Source organism: Camponotus vicinus, unplaced genomic scaffold (genome assembly GCF_025532165.1).
Source record: "Camponotus vicinus isolate PSW18456_S1 unplaced genomic scaffold, iyCamVici1.0 SCAF_4, whole genome shotgun sequence".
Classification (NCBI taxonomy): Eukaryota; Metazoa; Arthropoda; class Insecta; order Hymenoptera; family Formicidae; genus Camponotus; species Camponotus vicinus.
In genome coordinates this window covers 8,734,944-8,759,026 of record NW_028141976.1, presented here as the reverse complement: position 1 = coordinate 8,759,026, position 24,083 = coordinate 8,734,944, and the positions used below count along the sequence as shown (strand labels likewise).

At 37.7% G+C, this 24,083-nt stretch overlaps 2 protein-coding genes and 2 pseudogenes across 7 annotated transcripts in view; 1 reads left to right on the top strand and 3 right to left on the bottom strand.

Annotated features, from left to right (window-relative positions):
• The window catches only part of LOC145970595 (protein kinase C and casein kinase substrate in neurons protein 1-like), a 35,594-nt pseudogene extending 26,174 nt beyond the window's left edge, over window positions 1-9,420 (top strand). The window contains exons 3-9 of the transcript XR_014438550.1: window positions 106-294; window positions 1,002-1,022; window positions 4,256-4,634; window positions 5,657-5,790; window positions 7,706-7,866; window positions 7,949-8,109; window positions 9,323-9,420. The product of XR_014438550.1 is annotated as a protein kinase C and casein kinase substrate in neurons protein 1-like (transcript). The remainder of the gene's footprint in view (window positions 1-105; window positions 295-1,001; window positions 1,023-4,255; window positions 4,635-5,656; window positions 5,791-7,705; window positions 7,867-7,948; window positions 8,110-9,322) is intronic.
• LOC145970596 (protein kinase C and casein kinase substrate in neurons protein 1-like) overlaps window positions 1-24,083 on the bottom strand; it is a 200,698-nt pseudogene that overhangs the window by 115,276 nt on the left and 61,339 nt on the right. The window lies entirely within an intron of this gene.
• LOC145970387 (uncharacterized) lies at window positions 9,408-15,994 on the bottom strand. Of its 4 annotated transcripts, none has more exons than XM_083097141.1 (2): window positions 13,667-15,994; window positions 9,408-13,575 (listed from the first exon to the last, which is right to left on the bottom strand). In XM_083097141.1, the coding sequence occupies exon 1, from the start codon at window positions 15,988-15,990 to the stop codon at window positions 14,791-14,793; it is 1,200 nt and encodes a 399-aa protein (XP_082953267.1). In that variant the 5' UTR covers window positions 15,991-15,994; the 3' UTR covers window positions 9,408-13,575; window positions 13,667-14,790. The 4 variants fall into 4 exon arrangements, with proteins under 4 accessions (XP_082953267.1, XP_082953268.1, XP_082953270.1 ...); XM_083097142.1 differs by having other exon boundaries at window positions 9,408-13,540; XM_083097144.1 differs by having other exon boundaries at window positions 9,408-13,536.
• Window positions 22,374-24,082, bottom strand: LOC145970375 (uncharacterized). Its single transcript, XM_083097106.1, has one exon. The coding sequence runs from the start codon at window positions 23,776-23,778 to the stop codon at window positions 22,384-22,386; it is 1,395 nt and encodes a 464-aa protein (XP_082953232.1). The 5' UTR covers window positions 23,779-24,082; the 3' UTR covers window positions 22,374-22,383.

Sequence of the window (24,083 nt, the reverse complement as noted above, 5' to 3'; positions counted from 1 at the left end):
TGTCTATTGTTCTCGATGATTCCTTCTATATCAATTTTTGTAATAGTACTTGCACGCAATAGTAATATTAACTGATATTGGACGGGCTTGGTTCTATGATTGCAGTCGATGATGACCCTGAAGGAGCGCAAGGAAATGGAAGATGCGTTCAAGAAGGCACAGAAGCCATGGGCGAAACTCCTACAGAAGGTTGAGGAAGCAAAGTCGGAGTATCACAACAGTTGCAAGACCGAACGAACCGCGGCGAACATGGAGAGGAACGCCTCGGCGGACAGTTCTCTCTCGTCGGACCAGGTGAGCAATCCACGTCACAATCCATTGTATATCCCGCATATCTCGCGCACACATATTACGTCACTTGTCACTCTCGTAACGTTTTATTAACGATCGCGGCGCAACCAGTAGTACCATGTATTACTATAATAGAAGTCACTTCGTCATCACGTTCGCTTTTAAAAGGCGAAACAAAATTAAGTCACGTTATACAAATATAATTCGCGAATTTACTCTTCTCATAAAATAATATATTTATAATACTCGTATTTTAAAATTCTCGTGGCAAGTTTTGCTCGATATTTTATCAAATATATTTTCAAAATTGTTGCTTAATTAGATAAGAATTCTCGAAGATAACCATAAATAGAAGTGCGATAATATTTAAAGCGATAATTAATGGTGATAAGTTTGTTGTATGAATATTCCAATTCGTGAACATATACATACATACTGCGCACGTTTATTACTTCAATCTACAACAATACGTATTTTACATTATTATAACATCCACGAATTAAAATAATCTCACGATAATTCTTCTCTTCGTATTCTTAATAGTATATCCTTTTCAAAACAATGAAACAATCGAGTTATATAGATGTGCACAATGTATATATTTGACATCATATGTTCGCGTTATAGTCTCTTGGCATCTCGATCACGCGTATTACACATGGTCTTACGTACGGTAGATACAGTTGTTCTTTAGCGAGTATTATTTGCAGATGGCCCGAGGCTCTAAAAATGTACGTTTTACACCTTGTGTGTATTCCTAAGAATTCTTGCATGCGCTATATTCTATCTCTCTCTTGTTCCATTATTGCTTCTCTCGAACGTCTCGCAGTGAGCTAACAATGCCCGATTCGTTTGCTTCTGCGAGCAGAGTTCTCAGTTTGCACACCTGTGTGTTTTTTACCTAACATCTTTCATTCGGTACGGAGAAGATACTTTAATAGTAACTGTATGAATATATGTACGTTTCGTTCCATTTCTTGCACGGTAGTAATTATTAGAAACGCAAATGACGAAACAAACTTGCAATACCAAAAAACAAAAATCACATTTCTGTATATCTGAATTTTACTAAAATTAATAATTAGGAATTTGGCTCAAATAAATAAACAAAAATTAAATCGATTTCTGAATTTTACTATTTCACAATTGTTCGGATTATTGTTAGGGATATTGTAGGGATTGATGTAAATTTAAAGACAGAAAAAAATTCCAAGGAATTCCGCGTTCCATAAATATTTGAATTCTAAATATTTGAATCATTGAATTCTAAAGTATATAAATCACCGCCCAACACCCACGCGCACGCATAGTCGGCACAATAATGATCTCGATATCGGAGATAGACACCTCTGAAAGACGGCTAACGACGTTTTTAGATGACAGATTGTGGATGTGTGATGCATGGAGGCTCAGAGTACCAAAAATCCTTAGGAATAATAAAATAGGCGACGTTCAGTTTGTATGTATATGATGTTGCATGTGTCGCATGTTTCTTGACTTATGTGTCTTTCTCCCCTTTCTCTTATTACAGAAGGCTCTGCTGGTAAGCAAACTTCTGATTTAAGACGTTAGATTTAAGAAATTAGAACGCAATATATGTTTAGCACATACCTTTTTACGACACCTTTTACGCGCTTTCTTTCCTTTATTTCTTTTCACACCTTTTATCAACCCCTATAATGTCCATCTGTCTCTTCAGTTTAAATATAGCATGTTTTGCTCGCTCATGTTAGATATACAGGGTGAGCCATTTTAATTAACGCACGCAATTATTTCGGAAACAAAGCATTTTAGAGAAAAATGTTTCAGACAAAAGTTTTATGGTTTCGAGGGAGCCATAAGATGGTATCATTGGTTTGACACTGAAGAGTCATTTGAAGGTCACGTGAAGGTCACTTCAATTTTTTTAAATGGAACATCCTATATATTTTTGCACACACTTGTAGCTTATCTCGAGAGCTTTCCAAAACACTATAATTAAGTATCTTTTCGTTAAGTACTTTTTGAGTTATGAGGCTTGAAATAATTTCTTAATTTTACATAAACCGTAAAATATCTTGTAAAATATTCATTATTCGATTATCTTACCTTAATACTTTTACATACAAAATAATGAGAGGAATCAATTGATGTAAAGAAAACACATAGTTGTTTTTAAGAAAAAATATGGAATTGTTAATTGCAAATTACATATTTTTTCTTCAAAACAACTATGTGTTTTCTTTAGACCAATTGATTCCTCTCATTATTTTGTACGTAAAAGTATTAAGATAAGATAATCGAAAAATGAATATTTTACAAGATATTTTACGGTTTATGTAAAATTAAGAAATTATTTCAAGCCTCATAACTCAAAAAGTACTTAACGAAAAGGTACTTAATTATAGTGTTTTGGAAAGCTCTCGATATAAGCTATAAGAGTGTGCAAAAATATATAGGGTGTTCCGTTTAAAAAAATTGAAGTGACCTTCACGTGACCTTCAAATGACTCTTCAGTGTCAAACCAATGATACCATCTTATGGCCCCCTCGAAACCATAAAACTTTTGTCTGAAACATTTTTCTCTAAAATGCTTTGTTTCCGAAATAATTGCGTGCGTTAATTAAAATGGCTCACCCTGTATAATTATTGCTTAAAATAATTATTCGGCGTATATATTTAAAGAATTGCCATATAGAGGAGAATATGACTGACATAATTTGCACCGCCGATTGATTAAACGTTACTCGTAATTACGACAGCACTCCCTTCGACGTGTATTATTGTAATTTGGTTACTCAAAACTGGTATAAACATGAGAAACGCAGCGCACGTGCATGAAATATGGATAATTCATGAGTCGATATACATAAAACTTCTTTGCACTAAATTCTTAGGACGCTCGTGGCACGCACAATGATCTCGTGCATGCGAATAATATTTTTTTCTGTAAAATTAAAGAACAACGTAAATTTTATCTCGGATGACCTTGCGTTTTAAAGAGACTTCCTTCGGAAAGTAATTGTTGAGAACTATAATTATTTAATTATGTAAAATTATTGTGATAAAAAACATTTTAAATTCATAAGAGTTATCGTATACGTTTTGTTACTATTTCCTAGTCTTAATAAAAATCTTAAAAAGAAACTAAGAAAAACTTTAAATTTTTATGTTGAAATTAATTATGATAAAAATTTATACATAAAATATATTCAACTTTTATATTAATTATTATATTTTAACAAGAAATAACCGTTTTTAAATTGTCTGAGGAATATAACAATACATTTCAGTATTAATATGAAAATGTTTTGGAACGCATTAGTTATTGTAAAGAACGGCTATTAGTTTGTACGTTATTTACATGTAGTTGCATGATGAGATAAACACTAAGTAGATTAAATAATAGGTAGTTTGATGTAGTAAATAGGCAGATACATATACATATATATATATATATATATATATATATATATATATATATATATCTTTGCGCATTTTTTGATGTAAAATCATTATATATATTTTTTTTATCTCCTTCTTTAATGTGGCATTATCATGTTTATTATCGCAAAAAAACCATTTTTTGTAGCTCTTGGCGATAAGCTAGATAAATTTAAAGGTAAAGAATTGAGATTATCTGTTAAAAAATGTCCTTTTAATTAACATTTGTAGATTTTGAACTTTGTAAACTAACGAAATAATCAATTTAGTGTCGCGTGATAATCGTTATGTTGAAGATTGAATGCAAATTGCGTGAAAGATGAAAAAGGTTTAATTTTAATACATATATACGAAGCGTACTTTTATATAAACTTTTACCATCATAAAGTTTATATAACCGTAAAGTTTAAAGCCGCTTTATAAAAGCTTCAAACTATTAGACTGTATCCCGTGATACCGACCAGTCCTTACGTTCAAGTCAACATTAAAGAAGAACGCTCTCTGTAAGATTTCTAAATTTTTTCCTCGTCTCTTTTGACAGGTGAAGAAAATGCAGGACAGAGTGCAAAAAACAAAAGAGGAGGTGCAAAAGGCGAAGGAGAAGTACGAGGCGGCGCTTCAAGAAATCAATCAATACAATCCAAAGTACATGGAAGACATGACGCAAGTATTTGAGAAGTATCAGGAAATGGAGGCGCAGCGACTACAGTTCTTCAAAGACGTCCTCTTCGGCATTCGCGAATGTCTGAATATATCGCAGGATCCAATGATCCCTTTTTCATTATTGTGCAACTATATATATGATCCATCATGTATGATAATTGTAAATTTAAAAATTACACAAATGTATTTTGCCTTAAATTATATATTCAAATATATTATATCAATTATATATTATTGTATAAATATGATACGATTGCGTCTATCATAATCAATATTGATTGCGGGCTCTCAGTATTACCATTTAATCAATTCAGCTTACAATAATTTAAATTAATAATAAAACTGAAAATAATAAAATTAAAAATAATAAAATTAAAATCCTCATTTCTCAATGTTCTATTAGATTTAATGAATATGAAAAACTTGCCAGGACACCCTGCTCGTGGTTGAAGATCTATTATTAGAAAAACATATAGCTGTAGCGTGGACTGAATATTACTCTATAGCTCTTCCCTTTATTTTACAATAATTTTACCATTACTCGAATCGTTATGTGCGTCTCGCCACATATTCTTTTATTTCCGGCACAACATAGAATACCATAATGTTTGCCGTCATTTTCCTTGAAACATTTAACATAAAATATAAAGATATCGATATTTTTAGGAAATAAAGAGTTTCATTGAGGAAAAAGTAAATTTTGTCTGCATTAAAAGTGTGTAATAAGTAAAATATCGATAACTTTTTATAATGGACAATAATAAAAATGATATCCTATTCGTGATAAAATGAAGAATAAGATCATACTTAAAGGAAGGCGAACGGGCATATTTAATCAAAGTTTTTAACTCTCTCACAACTTATCGCTGTGTCATCAAATTGCATCGTATAACATTAAATAAAAATTATGCTTTTGTACAATCGCGTTTCCGAAAAAAATTTGCTTACAATAATGTTTTGTCCTTTGAATTTTCTTGAGGCTTCTAACTCGTAATCTTATATTTATCTTACTAAATACTTATTTAGGACATTCTCTTAAAAAGGAGTAATATCTTATAAATTTATAGAAAATTTATCTAATCGTTGTACATAACGCGAATTCATCAATCGTCATTTTATAATGATCACGGGTTACAGGCATTGCCGATCTTATCAATATTTTCCAGTTTAATTAACTTATATATAATTTCAGTTTAACTAACTTATATATAAAAAACCTTACGCTCCAAAAAGATACGTTTCATTATTGCAATTTTCCGGAATGCATGCATGTGATTGTTTTGGGACATTGCTATTATGCAGGACTACACAGAGGAGTTCCGCGAGATCACGAAGGGCTCGAAGTCGAAGGAGGCGCTTCCGGCAGGATCCATCACACTCATCAATCAACGCCCGGTCGGCGAGGATCTGCATGTAAAGTTTTGTTTACACGTTACACACGTGACACGCGCCGCCCGTGTAATCTCATTTTATAATTGTTAAACATATTCAAAGTCCGTCCGGCCTACGATCTATCTCGATCGGCCACGTTGAGACGATCGAGAGGTCGTCGGCGCCGATTAAAAGCAAGCACGCGACAGCTTTTAAACGCGGATGTCCCAGCTGGTTGCGAGGTCATCCAAGATGGGTTTCCTTTCTCAGCTTCTAGCTCTTAGCCGGCTTAACCGAATTAACCGTAAATCCGCTCAGCGCTTGCACTCGCACGTAATCGCACGGATCTCTGCCTAAAGGTGAACATGGAATAGCCTCCTCCCCTGGATGGCAGATATAGGAGGAACGAATTTACAAACTATTGAGGTAACACACATTGCGACAAAGGCAGGAAATACAAGTCACGAAAGATTGCAAAATTATATATCGTTCAAAAGAGATTATACATACTTTTGAAATATTTTTTATTTATTCATGATATTTGTATCATAAGATAAGAGAAAAGATAAATCTGCCTAATCTAAGCAAATTTATTCTTATTTGAGTGATACATTTTATAAAATTAAAAGAATTATCATCATTATAACAAAAATAATCAATGAAAACATTGTATTTTAATCGTTTATGATTAGACTTAGATTAGACTTAGATTCTACAGAATTCTGTAATCCTCAAAAGTTTGTAAATTGTCTCCTTTCAAGATGCTTATTATCCTGTTTATGGTATACGGTATGGATAATTATAATATTATTAAAATATGAATATAAGTCACATCGAGCTTAACAACAGTCATATATGCCTGCAACCGATTGTTGAAAATCACATGCGACACATCTGCATGTTTCACATGCTTAAAAATATTATATTATTATGAAAGTGTCGTATTATATACATATGGAATTAAACAATGGAAATATAATATGCAATTAAGTTTGCGAATAAAAGAGGTTTTTTTATAAACCAAACTTTATCAGGACTGTCGTACTTTCTTTCAGCTATAAACTTTTCAAATATTCGTAAATTATACTCTAATAGTATTTTAATTTATAATCGAAGCAATGTAATATATAATCAAATGGGCATTTAATGGAAATTAGATTTACAAAACTTATATAGACATTTAATTTAAATTTATATATAAACATGAAACATATACGAAAGAAAGAAGTAAATTCCAAAGAAAATGCGATGGTTATTGTATACATTAATTTTTTGCTTGATATAGCATAAAGTTCTGTATATATTTATCGGAAAGCTACGAATTATATCGTTCAAGAATATCTCATTTAAAATGTCTCATTTAAATTTTCATCAAAAAATAACGCAATAATAATACATCTGTGACTAAAAATTATTGTAACATTTCTTTAACTACTCATAATTCATATAATCTGTCTATATAGAGTCCTGTCCTTATCGTGTTAGAATTCATCTCAAAAAATTGCAATCTCGAGCCTTGTTGCGCTTTGTAAATATGCGCTTTTTAAAATTGTAAAAATGAATTGTAATGAAAATACAGATGTACGATGAGAGATAGTCTATCTTCTCTATAAAAATATTTTCTTGAATTGTCGAGTGAGCAGTGCTCACTATGCAAAGACATAGGACATCGAATCGGTCAATTTTTCCTTGTATTCGTTATATCTTGACATATGTAATAAGATTATTGAGATTATTGAGAAGATAGACCAGGTGAAATAATGAAAAGGCTTTAACAAAATCGCACATGCATCGTTGGCATGCTAATTAAACATTCGCAGTGAGCGATTCTCGAATCATATGAAACATTTGGTTACACGCATGGCATTTTCAACGAGATAAATTCGTGCATCGCGGTTACACACTATGCGAATTTCATTGAAACGTATCTAATATATTTCCACATATTTCAAATCAGGAATTTCCACCGGTCAACAACAAATCAAAATCAAAGTCCATCAGCCGTGTAGTATGAGCGGACAGCAATCACGGAGATAGCAAAACCGACACAATAAGTTCGAGCAAGCAGTCTTCGGAAAAGAACAACGAGAGCGATAACGTCAATAGACTATTACATAAGTTTGTTGCAAAAGCGACTCTTATAAAGCTCTTTATCTAGTTAACTAGTAAGAACCGCGTGTGAAATGTATGATGATTGCAGTAACGGTACTAACGCCAAGCAAGAGTCAAACCCATTCGAAGAGGAGGAATGGGACGAGGAAGGTGATGAACCATTGGTCGACAATGGAGAACCAGGGGTTCCCGTGCGAGGTTTGTACGACTACGAAGGAGCCGAGGCGGACGAACTTAGTTTTAAGCAAGGTACCTACATAGGATTTTGTTTTTCGCAAAATTTTAGAGTCAATCAATTTGATTTGTATGCATAATTAATTTGATATGACATAATTTTCTGTATCTATAGCGAAAAATAGGAATACAATTGAATCATTTTGTTTCTTACGATTAATATAATTTAAAATGCAACCAATATAGTTATTTGATATTTTATATATATATATATATATATATATATATATATATATATATATATATATACAGGGTGTTTCATTTTAATCCGACCAGTCGAATATCTCGAAAACCAAGCCCGGGAGAGAAAAATATTTCAGACAAAAGTTGTTTGGTTTCGAGGGGGCCATAAGATGGTATCATTGGTTTGACCTTGAAGAGTCATTTGAAGGTCACGTGAAGGTCACTTCAATTTTTTTAAATGGAACACCCTATATATTTTTGCACACTCTTGTAGCTTATCTCGAGAGCTTTCCAAAACACTATCATTAAGTACCTTTTCGTTAAGTACTTTTTGAGTTATGAGGGTTGAAGTAATTTCTTAATTTTACATAAACCGTAAAATATCTTGTAAAATATTCACTTTTCGATTATCTTACCTTAATACTTTTATGTACAAAATAATGAGAGGAATCAATTGGTGTAAAAAAAGCACATAGTTGTTTTTAAGAAAAAATATGGAATTGTTAATTGCAAATTACATATTTTTTCTTCAAAACAACTATGTGTTTTCTTTACACCAATTGATTCCTCTCATTATTTTGTACGTAAAAGTATTAAGGTAAGATAATCGAAAAATGAATATTTTACTAGATATTTTACGGTTTATGTAGAATTAAGAAATTATTTCAAGCCTCATAACTCAAAAAGTACTTAACGAAAAGGTACTTAATTATAGTGTTTTGGAAAGCTCTCGATGTCAGCTACAAGAATGTGCAAAAATATATAGGGTATTCCATTTAAGAAATTTAAGGTGACCTTTATGTGACCTTCAAATGACTGTTCAAGGTCAAATCATTGTCACCATCTTATGGCCCCCTCGAAACCAAACAACTTTTGTCTGAAATATTTTTCTCTCCCGGGATTGGTTTTCGAGATATTCGACTGGTCGGATTAAAATGAAACACCCTGTATATATATAAATCTATAATATAATTATTTAATATAAATAATGTAAAAATATATAAATTAATATATATAATTAATTTTTTCTCAAAACTTTTCTCAGGAGATGTATTCGAGAAGCTGGAAGACGAAGATGAACAAGGGTGGTGTAAAGGAAGAAAGATGCCATATTATGCTTATATATAAAAATGTCATTTTATTCACTATAATTATTTCATTAATGTCATTAATATCATCAATAAATGATAAATGATATGAAATCTAAAAACGGTTTAAATATTTGTTCACACAATACATTTGAAAAATTATTTTTACAAACTCAATAATCATCAGATCATGTCATATAATACGTAATGTTACTTTAATTCCTTGTCGATGTTTGATAAGTGGTGTCAATTAAAAGAAAAGGATATATTACGTAAAACAATCGATATAATTATAAATTTGTGTTACATTAATGCAGGCCCGTGGTTAGTTTGCACTTTTCTGTCGATTTTGTCTACTGCTATCCCCGCTCCTTTTGTTTCATAGTTTCTCTAGACTTCTCGCCGAAACGAAAGATGCTCGAGTTAAAAAATGATTATAGTTAAAAATCATTCATATATTGTTTCTAAAGTTATTACACTTATAATTATAATATTGATTATTATAATATATAGTAAGATGCTCGAGTTCATGAATGATTATAATTGTAAATCGTTCTGCACACATTACCCTTGCACTTTTTATTCTTTCTAAAGTTATTATAATTACTATTATAATTATAATTGTTATAAGTATTATAAAATTAGAATACTAAAACGCATATTAATTGTATGTATAGATACGATTAAAATTCGTGTTTCATTTCAGTGTTACTTTTGACCTTATAACATAATAATAACAATCATAACAATAATAACTTTACAAACAATGTATGGAGCAATAAAACTATCTGATTTATAATTAATATCGTTCTAAACATCTGAACATCTTATGTTCCGCGTACAAACTAGATGCTATGAAACAAAAGAAGCAGGAACTGTAATAAGTAAAATCGACCAAAAGTGCTAACCGCAGGCCTGTATTAATGTAATACAAATTTATAATTGTGTCGATTGTTTTACGAAATATATCTTTTTTTTGCATTAAAGTTATAATGAAAATTAATAATCATTATAAACGCATTATCTCTTACTTATTTTTTCAAGTAACGTTTTACAAAAAACGTTTTCGTCAAATTTATGAAAGTAAAAAGTGTATCGAAATCGTGTATGTAAATCAAAATTAAAATTAAAAGTTCCAAAAACTAATACATATATTAATTATAATTAATATATTATTAATTAATATTCTCGAATATTTGATCTAATATTTCCGAATTCTTTTTCATTAATTTATCCATCGTTATCGAATTTTGGTTTGTTTTGTGCATTAATTTTAAAATTTGTTCATAATTTTTTTCGATTGATTCTTTTAATTCTAAGTTGGATTTTTTTCTTTTATTTAAAGGTTTTTTTGTTTGAGTGATTTTTTTGCGTTTTCTTGAGCTGGTATTATAAATATCAGATGATGACGGCACGTTAGACGGCTGTTGACTGCTGGTACTACGAATATCAGGATTAGGAGGAAGATCAGAAGAATATTCAGGGATATCAAATGGTACTTCCACATCCACTGATTTTGAATCAAGATCATTAGACTGTTGACTGTCTTTGCTGGTACTAGGAATCACATTATCAAGATCAGAAGATGGTTCGTCATTGCTAATTAAGTCATTACTGAGAACATCGTTTTTAGAGGGAAGCTGTAATCTGTAAAAAATATAAAATTTGGATTAATCAGTAAACTCTAATTATATGCACAACATACACCCTCTGTCCAACAAGAAACCGAACTTTTGATAGAAAATGAAACAGACTAATTTATAATTGTTCAAATAATTTATTTTAATCAATATACTCTCCATTAGCTTCGATGCATCGTCTGGCACGGTCAATTAAGTTGTTAAATAATTGTTTTATATCAATTTTTGAGATGCTGTTGAGAGTCGAGGTCACTGCCGCTTGAACGTCTTTAATGCTGCTGTGTCGCCTTCCTTTCATCGTCAAATGAAGTTGGGGGAAGAGAAAATAGTCACATGGTCCTAAATCAGGCGGTATTCGCACCATGCAACTATTTTCTCTCCCCCCGACTTCATTTGGCGATGAAAAAAAGGCAACACAGCAGCATTAAAGACGTTCAAGCGGCAGTGACCTCGACTTTCAACAGCATCTCAAAAACTATATAAAACAATCATTTAACAACTTAATTGACTGTGCCAGACGATGCATCAAAGCTAATGGAGAGTATATTGATTGAAATAAATTATTAGAACAATTATAAATTGGTCTGTTTCATTTTCTATCAAAAGTTCGGTTTCTTTTTGGACAGAGAGTATATTCACAATTTATATTTAAAAACCTATTTGTAAGAATTATATAAATTATTCGAAAAAAGTAAATTAATAATATTCAATTTTCGCTGTTTCACTTACTGCTTTGGAATTATATCCCAAGGAATGAGAAGTCCCTTATTGTGATGTTTTTCGATCAAATGTTTTATAAAGATGACCACATTCTTAGCTTCAATGTTATCATTACACATCTCACACTTATTCACTTGGACGATATAGTCCGCTGGCTTGATCTTATATACACACTTTGTAACAGTTTGAATCCACTGAATTAAGTTATTAAACTCCCTTTTTGTAATTTTATGTTCTGCTTTCAAATGTCTTGTCATCTCTTTTGATGCTTCTAGTATCGTTTTCTTTTTGGACTGCGGATTATCAGCGATAGAAATTATGCGTTCACAACATGTACACATTACGTCTGGATTTAATACATCATCTGTCTTTGTCACTTTATAAGATGAATCCAACTGTTCTTTTGAATCCATTGTTTGCTTTCTGATCTCTTCGAAAAATTTTTTATGCTTCTTATCGTCTTTTTGCATATGACATTGCAAAACGTCGTATATATTTATGACAGGCATAATATCACATTCACAAAAACTACATTTTGCTTGACAAATACCTTCTGCCACAAAAAAATTCCAAACCCATGAATTATTTTCTACCATGATGTCCGTTGTGTATCACAGATCGTGAGCTACTGAGTACAGAATAAAAATTATGTCAAGCAAGAGTGTACCAAGAATATAGAAGGTGTGTAGAAAAAAGTAGGAAAGGTCGCGGTAAGATGTGTGATTGTATGATGTAAATATTAACTGTTTAACGTGTTTGCCTGATTTGTGTTCGTTAGTAGGTATACTAGGCCGGTTCTAACCCAGGTCCTCTCAGGGGGGGTGAGGCGCGAGGGGATCTCAGCGGCGCGGGGGAATGACGTTACGCAGGATGGAGGGGGTTTTCGATGGCGCGGGGGAATGACGTCACGCGGGACGGAGGGGATTTCGTAGGCGCGGGGGCTGCGGGGCGGGGCGAGGACGCTTGTGTTAGATGTTTTATGACAAGTATAAACAATCATAAACCGATTGATAAACAACGGTATTTGAAGAGGATGGGATATTAGGGCTGAACTAACGCGTCGGAACATGTTTTCGCAAACAAAATAGCTTTGTGCTCTTGCGGTACACCCCCTCTCCCACAATATAAGTAACTCTAGATTTTTTTTTTTTTTTCAAATTAAACAATATAAGCGGTATTCCTTTGAAGAGGATTGGGTGGATGGAAATGCGTGCAAAGAAATTACGTCATGATTTAGACTTAAAACTCTTTATTTATGTTTTATGTATATATATATTTTTCTTACGTACTATGAACTAAAAACTAAAGCTGCCAGCTCACAATCAACGAGCTGATGCTTGTTGAAAGCGTCACTCGCGCGTATTACATTAGATATTTCTTTTGGATTTATTACAGTGGACGCGATATTGGAGAATTGCGTAAACTTGACATCAACTGTTTCGATAATTTTACCCAATCGATCAAAAGTTACATCTATGCATTGATCGAGATCGAACATACGATGTAATGTCGATTCGACCATCATCAAGCATACGTTTGAAGATTCGAGACTTATGAGTTTGACGTCGTTAATCGTACGAACTCTCACTGTTAGCGGTCCAACGCTTATGAATTTGTAGTCATCTTTAGAGTTGTTCCAAAGTAATTTTTGAATATTGCGACGTTGCTCGTAGAGTCCCTTCCACGTTTCGAGAGATAATATCAGTTCCTTTCCTCGATGATCTCCTATGGCAATCTCCACGTAACTCGGTGGACCCACGTTGATACCAATTTCGAGGAATTTGAATTCCGTAGCTGTCAATGCGTATCGTCTACCTAGTATACGAACCGCACGACGTTCCAACGAAATGCTACAGAAAAATTAAAATTAAAATAATAGTAATAATACAATTTGTAAAAAAAAAATATATAAAAAATAGAAAGAAGTTAAATGAAACTTACTCGTCACATTTGTTCTCAAACGATGGAGTTTTATCACGACTCGGTACGTAATTATTCACACGTCTTCCGATGCCGCTGTTTCCGTTTCTTTCGACGTAATACATTTCTCTGGGAGTTATGAAAAGTGAACCACGAGAGCGGTGTTAACGCGACACTGATCGTATAAGAAATAACCGAGTATACATGACGCTCATCTTCCAAAAGTATAATGTGGTGGGGGGATCAATGCTTTGAATTTTAGGAGAAGGGGGGATAACGCTCAGACAAAAAATTCTTAGAAACGCATGGAAAGGTCTAGGAAGGGGAAATAAGAGATAAAACATATTAATGTTTACATATTTTATTTTCTTGCAATTCTTTCTGGCGTTGCGACCACCAGTTAAATATTTTGAATACATTTTGTAATGCGCAATTCTTAACATGTTTTCCACATCGCATACTATTGGTAATATCTAATTTATTTAGAGAATCAATATCTTCATAGTCTGCATCCAAGGTTTCAATAATATAGCCGTTTCCCGCATCGTCTAGTATATCGGTCAGCCATTTTCGCTTTTCAAGTCCTTTAACGTACACGACAGACGATTCTTCTTCTTCTTCGTGTATCGTACCAACGACAGCTGTTGTAATTACACGCTGAGCCAAGCCATACGGAACGTTTCCGTCTTCCCATTGTAATCCATGATGATTTCTAATCACCCATGAGACTTGACATCGCTCAGATTTTGTAAGCACGCTCCACGGTACGGGACTTGCGAAAAAGTAATGCGAGAGAACATATCCCTTTCTCAGAACCGCAGCTTCCTTCACGACAAAATTTCTCCCGACAATAAATCCTTGCAGATCCACAAACGTTGGTACGGACATGACGAGATCTCTCTCTCTCTCTCTCTCTCTCTCTCTCTCTCTCTCTCTCTCTCTCTCTCTCTCTCTCTCTCTCTCTCTCTCTCTCTCTCTCTCTCTCTCTCTCTCTCTCTCTCTCTCTCTCTCTCTCTCTCTCTCTCTCTCTCTCTCTCTCCCCGATGCATCAGTCGAGAGGAATGGGAAACTCTAAAATCATCTCGCAGCACTTTGATTTATATCCTGCTTCTCCTCCCCTCTCTCTCTTGTGTCGATGTTATCGCTTAGGTGATTTTGCGTACAACGTTGGTCAACGGATTGTACTGGATTACACGATCGTGTATGATGAGACAGTACGCAGTGGTATTCGCCGGCACGTTCTCCTTACATTCGAATTCCAATCTCACATCCACGGTTGCGCTCTTGACCGATTCGTTTTGTCGAGAACAATCGATAATCACGAACGGACCATGACGTTGAAACTGTAAGATGGAGAGACTCGGCTCGAGATACTCGTATCCGTAATAGATCTTGCAGAAGCGCGCGTACGTGTCGTAGAGAATGGCACATCCTCCTTTTTCGAAATCCAGATTCATATCGTCGTACGGATAACATTCCGAATTCAGATAGAGTTTCACGTTGATTAATTTGCAGTGGTCGAATCGACTCGTATCCTCAGACATGATATTTTTCCGGTTTGTCTGCAGAGCGAAGACAACGTATCGTGGTTTCTCCAGTTGAGTCGCGGTCTTAATGGCCCACGAATGCTTGGTTGTAAGCTGCAATAGCGGAAACTCGTATAGATCCCACGAGCGAAAACCCATGCTGAGATATCGTCCGCTTTCCAGAGCACGCAGCATCGACAGTTTTTCGATCTCGCTCAACAGCACGTGTGGCATTCGCCATTGTATCTTGAATATGTTGATCACAGGTTCCAGTGTCGAATCTCCAAACAGACAATTATTATTGTTACGCGATCGTATTAAGATCAATTCGTGACGAGCGTTAATCACCACTCGTTTATAATCCTCGCAAAATCCCAATAACATGTGGAGCGGTACGCAAAAATTGAAATGTCCATTCTCATAGGTCCACGGATCCCAGCCAGCGTTTTTCATAATCACGTTTCTATCGGATGATACCGTTACATAGTTTTTGAGCGTAGTAGTTATTCCTACGTTTCTATTGCGATCAATCTCAACGCCATCGAGTTCGTATCGAATCTCATCGAACATGAATGCGGCGCAATTATTTGCCAGTTCCACATCACTTCCTTCAGCTGGTTTGGTTTTCGTTAGTTGTCCCTCGATGTATAGGAAACTCTCATACGGCAATGTATACAGATCCTGTTGTTGTATGGGTATTCTTATTTCATCACTGTGTCCGAACGTTGTATTGGCGAACGGGTTGTACGTGTGAGTCTCGATCTTGATGATACGATTGTCAAAGATCGGTTCATCACCGATGTTGAGAATGTCGGTCATCGTTCAGCTGTTTCGCACCGCAAATCCCAAAGATTGTAAAAACGCAACGTTCGATGCGCTGAGTTTCTTTTTCTTGGATGATTTGATATTAGCGAACGTCGACGTTGTTGTTGTTGTTGTTGTCGGTGGTGTTGCTGGTCTCGTAAAGATTGCGTTATCTCTTACGTCTTTCGATCCGTTCAATACGAGCATCTCATACGTCGCATACGTACGTGCAATCTTACGGTGATCTCTTCTCCTCGAAAATCGAGCAATCGTCCGTTCTGATCGACAACGCGTAACGTTAAATCCGTAATGCTCCGCGCGATGATCGGCAGGTAAATGATCTGTGCAGGCGTTTCCGATATCTTATATCCCGGTGGTACCCTCGGTGAAAATTCATGTATCGTATGAACGAGTATGCCGTTGTTGTACGCACCCGCGGTCACGTTACACTCTATACGGATAATATTCACGTTGAGAATGTTAATCGGCATGTTTGATTCGTACCATTTTCGCGGCTCGAGAATACGATTCGAAAATCCTAGCAGCGATCCAATGTTGTCGGGTTTGGTAAAGTTTATTCTGTAGGCACATTTGATCTCGCTCCTCATTGTATTGTAATTAGCGCGGAGCACTATTGGATATTCATCATCTTCATAGTCAATGTGTTTCTTATCGCGATGTTTCCGTGAAATTGCTTGTTTCAAAAATTCATGTATATTTTGCAACTCATACGATCCCTCGGGAATCGTAATTTCTTCGTCATCTTTGCCAAAGTAAAATTTATTATTCGAGGAATTCACATTCGGTATCGTGTGATAAGTCTCAAAATCCGTTAGACCGAGCTCGTATTCGCCGTCGCTCAAATCTATGGTGGGAAAGAAGTTTGTCGTGAGAACGCTACTCTTCCCAGTCAATGTGAACGTCATAGACATGTCGACGAAACTGTTTAACGAATACTGAGTTAAATAGCGCAATATCTGTCTTTAAATTCACATGCATCGACCGTTCGAAGAAACTGCAAGCACAATTGTCCGCAGATGCTCTGATCGTAAGTTTGAACAGGTGTGTAATTGTACTGTATCTTCGTTACGTTTCGTCCGAGATATCGCACCAATTCATTCGGTGGTCGAAGATTGCCGAAACTGTCGAAATATATAGCGCGATTCCCCCTCTTTGCATACGCTACCCAATGAGTACCTGGTCCTTCGACGCTATCCAAATTTACAATGCCGCTCTCGTTTTGATATATACCACCGATCGGTAACGAGTTGCGCATGAAAACACCTCTAAAATATGGAATGTGCATACGTTTTGCCAGTTGTAGCAATTGTATGTTGGTAGTTGCGCCCTGCGGCATTTTTAGCGTCTCTTTGACGTTTTTTTTTTTCTCGTTGAGGCTCCTCGTCCGTATTTGTAAGGAGCGAGATATAATCCGTGACCTTCCATAGCGCGATTGTGACGTAGCATCTCTTGCAACTGACGTTGGGCGGCTTTTCCGTCGTTCACCACCTTTGCTACACCAGTCGCTCCACCGATCAGGGATCCGAGCGCACCCAACATTGGTAGAATCGGCAATACACCGCCGCATTTCGCTACCGGAAGTATCCGTTTCTTCGCCGTTTTTTTCTTCGTCTTCGTCTTCAGACCCATACCGAGCTTCGTCTTGGCTTTCATCGCTGTCCAGACAGCTGTGGCTGCGGTTCTCTCACCGAGAGTCGAATCTCTCGCAACGATGCGATTCCGCGCTTTCTCAGCGAGTATCTTATCCGCCGCGTGTCTCTCGGTGAGATCGTTGCTCCGAGAGTATGCTATATCGTGTTCGCGACACGCCGCGTCCAATGGATTTATACCTCGATCGCCTCTGACTAATCGCTTCTCCAACCGTGTGCCTGGCCCGCAAAACTGATAGCCGGGAATATGGAATTCGATCGGAAGTGTGTTTATCGCGTGATTTAATAGGCCTCTACCTATTTTCGTTGACATTCGCTGCAATTCTTTATCAATGGCGCCGGACCGTCGATGTGTGTTTCCTGCCACGGCTGATTGTAGTGTTCGTAACAGCGACGATACGTCTGAACCTCCGGATCCGCTTTTATGTGTTCCGGAAGTTTGTCCCACACGTAGTGGACGTGATCACCGCACATTCGCAACAGAACAGCTTTTGACACAAATTGTAGTTGTTCGACGCTCAAATCGCGAATGTCGGAAGGACTTGATAGCAGAACGAACATTTTTTCTCTACTGAGCGACTCGTGATTTCGCGCACCTATAAATAGGCAGGCGTTCGATCCAATCGGTAGTGTTGAAAAAATGAGATTCGTGCGACAACCTTTGACGATACGCGTGACGAATTGCGACGACAGATTACGATCAATGGAGGACAACGCAGAGATGCGCAGGCACGGTACGATGCTACCGACTACTATACGCGCGATCGTTTGCGGCCCCTCGAATTGTGGTAAAACCAACGTTCTGATAAGTCTACTGGAAAGCCCGCACGGTGTACGTTTCGAGAACGTGTACGTGTACTCGAAGTCGCTATAACAGCCGAAATATCGATATCTGGAGAATTTGTTGACGCCGATTGACGAAATCGGCTATTTTACGTTCTCCAATAACAGTGACGTCATTCCACCGAGCGAGGCACGTCCAAACTCGATTTTCGTCTTCGATGACGTGGCGTGCGACAAGCAAAATACGATAAGAGAGTACTTCTCAATGGGTCGTCACTCGAACGTCGACTGCTTCTATCTCTGTCAGACGTACGCGAGAATACCAAAACATCTTATACGCGACAATGCGAACCTGCTGATCTTGTTTAAACAGGACGGTACCAACTTGAAACACGTGTACAACGATCACGTGAATACCGACATGTCGTACGGGGATTTCAGTGAATTATGTCGTACTTGTTGGCAACAAAAGTATGGATTTCTAGTGATAGATAAGGACAGCTCATTTACGAACGGGCGATACAGAAAAGGATTTAACGTGTTCGCGATACCGCAAAACGATTAGTCGTTGCCGACACTCTGTCGACATGGCTGAAAGCGATAATATTCGTGAGCGTGAAAAGATTGCGAGGGAGATTGAGAAAACGAGCGAATCGATCCGCAAGAAACATCGCGCTTTGAAGACCGGTAAGATCGACGACGATATCGCGGTCAAGACTCATTTTAGGCCTATTATCGAGCCACTACAAAAAATCGTCGACAACTCTAGCTTAATCGCGGTGAAAAACGAGCCGGAGAGTAACGCTGACGCTATAATTAAAACGTTACCCATCAAGCGGTACAAGGAGGAAGAGGAGGAGGAGGAGGAGGATACGACACCAAAAAAGAGACAACGATTGAAGGTGAATCGTTTATCGACATCGGATGAACCGCTGATAACCTCCACACCGTCCGCGACAACGAGAATCGTACAACCCACGATACCCGAATCACTCGCAATCGAAAATGTTTTCGAAACCACGGGCAACCCGCTCGAATCACCATCTGTTCGAAACATGTTACAAACGTTGGAAGGTCAAAAAATGTTACAAGAGCACTTCGGGCCACTGGCACAAAAGTACATGAGCGCTCACCTTAGTGGCGACAGAAAAACCCAGATCGATTACGTGTACGGTATCTATTTCGACAAGAATGAAATGTGGCTCGGTAACAAACGATTCGACATCGGTGCAGATGACTCTATAATCATAGACAAGGTGAGGTACATTGGTACACCTGGATTATACGAGTTGATCTTCAAGAGAATTCCCGATGATGACATATACACTGAGGACGATATGCAAAAATATAAGAGCATATTAATGGCGACGAGTGCGCATAAACGTCAATATGATGCGCAAGGTCAATTAAAGAGCAACAGGGGATACAAGTATAAACACATAATTGCACCGTTGATGTCAATCGAATCGAAAAAGAAAAAATGCGGTACGGGAGTATCCATGCCTCGCGCGATGACGCTAACCGACAATAAGATCGATTACGTGCACTGGGACGATCCCAACGAGCTAGTGGATCGTCTACGATTGCTCGACGCTTCGCGCCGAGCTGGCCACAACGCTCACGACAACGAGATCCTGTCGATTATAGAGGAACTTCGCGAAGTCGGCCTTATTATAAATTAAACGGTGTCTCAACGAAACTGATCAGTCGATCGACGTCACTCGCATCGAGAAAAAAAATGCCCATCAACAAATTTGGATTATTCGAACAGAGAAATGAAGCAATTAGAACAAGCGATCATTGGGGTAAATCGGTGACAAGTTACTTGCGTCAAAACGCTCTGTGTCGCGTCGCTACGTACTATGACGCGAGGTCGCGCAAGATTCGCCGTGTAGCGCAACCTGAGGCTGATACCGATGCAGTCAACAAACTGTACGTGGAACAATGCGTTAAAACGTTGAAGAATCAGCAGAAAGAATCAGACGAGAAGCTGACTGCGTGCGAGAAGGACGTGCGAGCTTTGCAGACTGCGATAAACGAGCTTCAGCGTGCAATTAACACTAATTCTGAAACAGCTACGAGCGGCTAAGGAGCGGCTATTGTACAATTATTGAACATCTACAAAGGCTTATCGAACGAAGGGTTATCGAACTACAATGAGTGGCAGTGATCGAAGAGGAAACGGCTGTGAACGAGGCTACGAACAATTCAAGAACAGCTGCGAACGAGGTTATGAACACCTCAGGAACGGCTGCGAACAAGGCTATGAACACGTCAGGAACGGCTACATACGAGGCGGCATACAACTCTGGAACGGCTACGAACGGGTCAGAAACGATTGCCAACGAGGCTGCGAACGGGTCAGAAACGACTGTGAACGAGGCTACGGACTACTTAGAAGCGACTACCAACAGGGTCAATCACGGCAACAAACGGGTCAAGAACGGCAGTGAACGGCTCAGAAACGACTATCAAACGTGTAAGGAACGACTATCGAACGGGGCAGGAACGGCAACTAACGGGGTAGGAACGGTAACGAACGGCTATCGAACGGGTCAGAAACGGCTATCGAACGGCTATCGAACGGGTCAGAAACGGCTATCGAACGGGGCAAGAACGACAACTAACGGGGTAGGAACGGTAACGAACGGCTATCGAACGGGTCAGAAACGGCTATCGAACGGGGCAGGAACGGTTATCGAACAGTAACGAATGATAAAACGCACGGTGATACTCGGGGCACACATCGTTTGATCGACGAATCGAAACAATGATGGATCGGCGATCGGGAATAACCGAGGAAGCGAAGAAACAACATAGTTTAGAGAAACGGCAGTTGGTGAACGAATTGCACGCGCCGGCGAGAAAAAATTTTCCCCGAAGACATGTCATAGTGCGGGGATACGATGACCTGTGGCAAGCTGACATTGTCGAGATGCGTCCGTACTCTCGTTTCAACAGAGGTTACCACTACATACTCACAGTCATCGATGCGTTGAGCAAGCACGCGTGGGCCGCACCACTCAAGAGTAAAGGCGGAAGCGAGACAGCTGACGCTATCGCTGAGATAATTCGAAATAGCAAAAGATGTCCGAAAAACTTACAGACTGATATGGGGAAGGAATTTTATAACGCTGACGTGCAACGGCTCATACGGAAACATGACATCAATCATTATTCTACATATTCAGTATTGAAGGCATCGATCGTTGAGCGATTCAATCGCACACTGAAAAACGACATGTGGAAGATGTTTACGCTGAACGGATCTTACAAGTGGATCAGCGCGTTGCCGCGACTCGTATCGGATTACAACGCGCGCAAGCATCGAACGATCGGTATGCGACCCGTCGACGTTACCCCCGCGGTCGCTGAAAGACTCTTGGCTACTGTGTATAACCGTGTAAATATCGCGGGTCCGGCAAAATTCAAAGTAGGTGACTCGGTACGCGTTAGCAAGTACAAGACAATTTTTGAGAAAGGTTACACGCCAAATTGGACAACCGAAGTGTTTAAAATTGTAAAAGTGCAGCATACTAATCCCGTAAGCTATCTACTTGAGGATTATCGCAAAAAACCTATCGCTGGAGCGTTCTACGAGCACGAGTTGCATCGCGCGAATTATCCGGACGTGTATCTCGTGGAGAAAATACTGCGTAGGAGGGGTGACGAGGTTTACGTGAAATGGTTGGGATTTGACAATTCGCACAATTCTTGGATACATAAAGACAATGTGATTTAATTCATACAATGTTTATTTTTAATTTTCTGGAAAAATATATGTGTATAACATATATAATATTTGAAAAATGAAAATATATATATAAATCCTTATCAATATCCCTTGCGATAGTACATGTATTTTTAATATAAGATGTATGAGAAATGCATTACATAAAAATATATGAAATATAAAAATACAAAAATCTTTATTAATATTTCTTTCACACACATTTTACAATGGTATCTTATAATGCCCCCACGGTAGCGTATCGGTGGTTTCGGGTACGATATACCGCTTGTCGTCGTACGGACTCAGAGCAATTTTTGTCTCGCGGATTGTGTATACTTGGTGCAATTTCGATCTTATACACGACTGCTGGCGCGTCATTTCAATTTCTTCTTTCAAACACCGTGTGTAATCGTCAAACGTTATCGTTCTCGCGACAACGTTGCTCTTGACACCTTTAACTTTCTTCGTATCCTTTTTCCCATCGACTCGTAATGCGTACATTTTTGCTCTGAGCCCGGCAAATTCGGTCATTATGGCACCGTTATTTTCATCCTTCATTAGACCCGGTACCTTTTTATTTACGAGCGGTATACCGTACGCGTTATCAATTGGATAATCGCTCGTATCAAATCGGTTGATATCGCGCTTCATGTTTTCATATACATCGACGCATTCGATGTGATATATTAGACTATCTGTGTCGGTGTACATTACTCGGCATTTGTCGCGATACAGAGGAAACATGTACTCGTGATGAAATTCGTACAAGCACGTTTTAGAAATGTCTAGTATGCACATGCCGACATAGATTGGTTTATAAAATCTTACTTCTAGTTTGCGTAACTCTATGGCAACGAGATTCTCCGAAAAAATACTTCGACTATGGAAATTTGGTTTCGCTATCATTGCTTCTGCGCTGTATCGTCCGTCCCACTTTGTTAATAATTTTACGTCGACACGATTACGCACATTTTCCATCGTCTTGCCAAATACCGCGTTATTCATCAGTTTATATAAATTTTTTTCAAAATCATTTTTCGCGAGTGTTCTAAACTGTGTATTTAATTCGATATAACTGCGAAGCCACGGAGATTGTGAAAACTGTAAAATTCGATGTATTTTTGTAACGCGAAGGCCGTGTCGCGTACATTGCTGTAGATTACGGTAGTGTATCACGTAACGCTTCTTATCGTATAATGTTGCGAGGAGTTTGTCTTGCCGCTTGCCGGGCGGCTTGTCACGTGTCGGGCAAAACGGAAGGTCAGTGTGCGTATCGTGAAGATGTTGCGGGTACTCGAGATCGACTTCGAGGATATAACCCGTAGGCGAATCTAACGCGATCGATGCTACGTCAAAATTTGACACGTCATCGACCCATCGAAAATCGGCATAGGGCAACGGTTGACACATTGCCCATCCATATAAGTTATTTACATCGAAATACATCAAATACGACGATGGTTTCGATGGATCGTACGATTGTTGCATGTACTTGTTATTAGCGCGCGCGTATCTGTTGGAACACTGACTCAGACCACCGCGTATACCGCGTTCGATAAACATGACCATGTCGATGTCGGTAAGCAATTCGAACGTAATCTTTGTATGCTTCAACATGGCGTCCCACGTGTATCCGGGAAGAGTATAATAATACGCAGGGTCGAGTCCGTAACTTTCGATACATTTCTCGCGAAAGTTTTCAAAAATATCGGCTAATAACAAGACATCGATTTTAAGATATAAATCGCTATATTCGCCTAGCGTTCGAATGGAGAATCGCGTCCAGATGTTCTCGGCGTGCGCGTAATCGCTCTCGGATATAGTTTCACCGGTTAAGGAACTGTAAAATGATTCGCGCGGTGGTAAACATGTATCTTGCAACTTGTCAACGGAATCGATGTATTCGTATGGACCTTTTCGTG